The sequence below is a fragment of the Austrofundulus limnaeus genome, unplaced genomic scaffold, assembly GCF_001266775.1.
Source record: "Austrofundulus limnaeus strain Quisiro unplaced genomic scaffold, Austrofundulus_limnaeus-1.0 Scaffold1344, whole genome shotgun sequence".
Taxonomy (NCBI): Eukaryota; Metazoa; Chordata; class Actinopteri; order Cyprinodontiformes; family Rivulidae; genus Austrofundulus; species Austrofundulus limnaeus.
In genome coordinates, this window is record NW_013953746.1 from 52,408 (window position 1) to 56,738 (window position 4,331).

General features: G+C 39.9%; 1 protein-coding gene across 5 annotated transcripts in view; it reads right to left on the reverse strand.

The window, feature by feature from the left end:
• LOC106535031 (myoferlin) overlaps positions 1 to 3,885 on the reverse strand; it is a 32,204-nt gene extending 28,319 nt beyond the window's left edge. For 4 of the 5 annotated variants that reach the window (XM_014031901.1, XM_014031900.1, XM_014031898.1 and 1 more), the window contains exons 1-3: positions 3,691 to 3,882; positions 2,940 to 2,995; positions 2,634 to 2,725 (exon numbers count right to left, since the gene is read on the reverse strand). In XM_014031901.1, coding sequence (XP_013887355.1) covers positions 2,634 to 2,725; positions 2,940 to 2,995; positions 3,691 to 3,778 — 236 coding nt within the window. In that variant the 5' untranslated portion in view covers positions 3,779 to 3,882. Of the gene's footprint in view, positions 1 to 2,633; positions 2,726 to 2,939; positions 2,996 to 3,690 lie in introns of all 5 variants that reach the window. The other variant, XM_014031899.1, reaches the window with a different exon arrangement.
• Positions 3,886 to 4,331: the final 446 nt, after the last annotated feature.

A 4,331-nucleotide genomic window follows, 5' to 3' on the forward strand; every position in this document is an offset into this window, starting at 1 on the left:
TGAATTTTGTTCGTATCTGAAAAAATTCTTAGAATACGAAAACATTGGTGAATGCCACAAATTCTCCTAAATCACTCATACGCACAATTTAAGAACAAATCTCTCGGCAGCAACAAAGCAAACAACTGGTGAAACTGAAAGTGTTTCACTGCTTCTCAGTGCTGCCCTTTTCAGATTCAAAATACCTTTGAGGAAATGTATTTTCAGATGCCAAGTAAACTACTCCGAGCATCCATATCACAGCACAACACCCCGCCCCCTTCCCCCGCGCGCGTCCTGTAAAGATGACCGCAAGAGCACAGTGCAGAATGATCAGTGAYGTGAGGAAGGACCCTCGAGTGTCAGTTAAAGACTTACAGAAATCTCTGGCACACGCTAACATTTTTGTTGACAAATCTACATTACGTAAAACATGACACAAGAATGGAGTTCATGGGAGGACAACACGGAGGAAGCCATTTCTGTCCAAAAAAAAGAAAACACATTGCCGCAAATTTGAAGTTTGTAAAAGAGCACCTGGATGTCCCATAGCACTACTGGCAAAATGTCCTGTGGACAGATGAAGCCAAAATTGAGTTGTTTGGAAGGAACACACAATGCTATGTGTGGAGAAAAAAAGGCACAGCACACCATCATCAAAACCTCATCCCTACTGTGAAATATGGTGGAGGGGGCATCATGGTTTAGGGCTGCTTTGCTACCACAGGGGCTGGACGGATTGCCGTCATCAACGGAAAAATGAATTCACAAGTTTACCAAGACATTTTGCAGTAAGACCTTCTGTCTGCCAACTGAAACTCAGAGGATGGATGATGCAACAGGACAARGACCCAAAACATAGAAGTAYATCAACTGAACYGCTTCAACAGAAGAAAATACACCTTCTGGAGTGGCCCAGTCAGAGTCCTGACCTCAACCCAATTGAGATGCTGTGGAATGACCTCAAAAGAGTGATTCACACCAGATACACTGCAAAAACTGTCCATCTAACCAAGTTTTAAAATCTTATATCCAGCCCAAGTCTTTTTGATCTTGTTTTGAGACTGATTTACTAAACAAGAACTGACCGTGTAAGAATACTCATCTTGTTTTCAGAATGTGTAAGATTATTTGTCTTGTTAGTCTGAAAATTTGACTCAAATTAAGTAAAACATTTCTGCCAATGGAGTAAGAAAATTTTACTTGGTAAGAATCTTGAAATACTTGATTTGACTCTTTTTATTTCAAGAATCTTACCAAGTAAAATTTTCTTACTACATTAGCAGAAWTTTTTTACTTAATTTGAGTCAAATTTTCACTAACAAGACAAATAATCTTACACATTCTGAAAACAAGATTATTATTCTTACACAGTCAGTTCTTGTTTAGCAAATCAGTCTCAAAACAAGATCAAAAAGACTTTTTGGCTGAATATAATATTTTAAAACTTGGTAAGATGGACAGTTTTTGCAGTGTATCTCAAGAATATTGCTGAACTGAAACAGTTTTTTGATGAGGAATGGTCCAAAATTCCTCCTGACCGTTGTGCAGGTCCGATCTGCAGCTACAGGAAACGTTTGGTTGAGGTTCTTGCTGCCAAAGGAGGATCAACCAACCATTAAATCCAGAGGTTCACATACTTTTTCCACCCTGCACTGTGGATGTTAAGTTATGCAGAAGAAGTTATGGAGAAGGTCATAGGAACACAATAGTTATATTTTGTTTAGAGAGATCAGTTTCATGCAGTGGATGTTATGTTGTGCAGAAATCCAAGAAATCCCAAAGGGTTCACATACTTTTTCATGCAAATGTATTTAAGTGGGAGAGAAGCCCTGCTCTGCCTACATACCATGCAGATCTGTAGGGAWTGTGTCAGGCAGGACAGCCCAGTGGAAAAGATGACTCAGTTTAACATGGTCTCATTTGCTAAATACGCAGAGGCAAAAAGCCCCTCCTTTGGGCATGACTGTCCCAGACAAAAAGGGAACCTTTAACTCATGAAAGCTTCTACACAACCTCATGTAGTTTTCTATATACAGAAAACATCACTTTAGTTTTGTTTTCTTCTGACTGGCTTTGATTGTGAGAGTAACATTGAGGAAACYTTCATTGTGGTTTGTTTAGACCACATGTGGCTTTAATTAGAAGTTATTTATAATGTTGTGCTGCATATCCTCCTCAGGATGTTAGAACAGTTCCTTCTCACCACAGCAGGCCCTTCACATTTCCAGCGTTCTAACGTAGCCGGGCAAATCCTACACCGAGACAGAAAATAAACAGGGATCCATTCATTCTTTGTTGCTCAACCAGAATCCGTCGTCCCACACGGCTCAGCAAGTCTCAGCATGGTGAGAAGGGTGTGGYGGGGATTGAGACAGTTAGCCACAAAAATAAAATACTCGCAAACAAATTGTTCTTTTTCCTTAAAACAGATAACAATGCTGTGTTTTTAAAGCAGCAGGAGACACCCAGTGCCATGACCGTTAAKAGTCAAAACACACAATAAACTTTAGATTTAAACCAATCTGAACAGACAGATTTCCTAGAAACTCAGTTTAGGACCTGTGATTCATGCAGGTGAGCTCTCTCTGATCTCTGGAATCCTTCTGTTGCACAAAACCAACAAAGAGCCAAGTCTGACCTGTTCTACTTACTTATCTTTCCCAATTGTCTCGTAGTCTTTCACAACAATGTCTAGAAAGGAACCAGGGTCCAACGAAGTGCCCTTCAGGTCAAACTCAAGCACCTGAAAGACAAAAATAGAAAAATATGCTCATGTGATTTTGAGTTGCCATCACAACCTGATGAACAAATAGTGATTTGTTATAAGTCATCGAGTACAGTCAGCATCAGACTGTACCATGACAGCCAAATGGTGATAAGATAGCCTAATCAGTTTGTGACGTGCGCTCTTACGTAGCAGATCCAACTTGATTGATCAAAGAGAGATTATTGATTACCTCATTCCACACAGGATTCACTTCYTTGTCAATGAATTTGGTTTTCTTCTTCTCATCTGAAATAGAAGTATCAGTTGTAAATGCATTTTTGTAGTTTGAGAGATGCAGAGGTAGCGTTTCATGCTCTGGTTGGACAGTGGCAGCAGTGATGCTAAGTCAGGCTACAGATTCTGTCTCAGAAGACAAGATGGACCCCATGTTAATTAACGACCARGACAATACAATAAAAAGAATTCAACATGTCAGCTAAGGCAAACAGGGTTTGCAACCTCTTTTGAAAAAGAAAAAAAAATGTTGCTGCCTCACACAAACCTGTTCTGTCCTAATTTAGTAGCTTTAGGCCAAAACAGCTTTCAACTTGTCCTCATCAGTCACCTCCACCTGTGTGTCCATACAGATCCAAACACAGCCACTCCCAACTCTCTCTGCTTCTATGCTGCAACATGTTGGGAAAGCCTTTTAAATTTTCTGCACTCGACTGACACTTTCAAAGATGACGTTTGCTGTTTTTCTATTTACAAAGATTGTTTGGTTTGGTGATAAGAGATTCATTATGATATTTTTTCATGAATTTAAAACATTTTTACAATGCTGTAGACAAGTCATTATCCATGTAAGATATAAGAAAATAATTAGAATCTATAATAAAGCATCCACTTAACATTAATGAGCTTAAATGTAGAGCTAAAGTTAAAAGTTTTAAAAAGAAAATACAGATTACAGTAAAATGAACTTTTAAGAAGGGACCTACCTTTAAAAGTTACAGATGTAATTGGATCAGGGCTCCCAAGTTTCTTTTTAGGGATATTCTTTGCCGACTCCACTACAACCCGCAACATGATAAAACTAATTTAAAGCCCTGAAGAGGAGGGGGGAAAAAAAGGAAAAGTCTACACGGGACAGAGGAGTTCTGACATCCTCACTGCCCCATCACTGAGACCAACAGGGCAGGACTGAGGAAAGACCCACTGGGAGGGGAGAGGAGGGAGGATCCCTGGGGTGTCATTATCCTGAGCTGTTGGCAAAGAGTCTGAATATGTAGGGACTAGTTCACTGAAAGGTTTTCTGTGTCCAAAATTCCCTCACACACATCATCTAATAACTGTTTTATTGGTGGCAGCAGTCCTAACGTTAAAGAACAATAAACAAACCTGGAGGGGGAAGAAAAAGGGGGGCTTCTAGCATCACTCCTGTTAAAAATGCTAGTTCAGATCCATCTAGTGGCTATAGTGGGCAATCACATTTCTGACAGACTAAAGGAGACTCAGTTACTGTTATGTGTAGGCTGCTCCTCCTCAGGTGTACATCTATAACTAACTTTTGGAGTCACCGCAAAATACCTGCCACCATTTAGCAATCTTAACCAAAACAAAGATGGCCGTAACTCAAGAC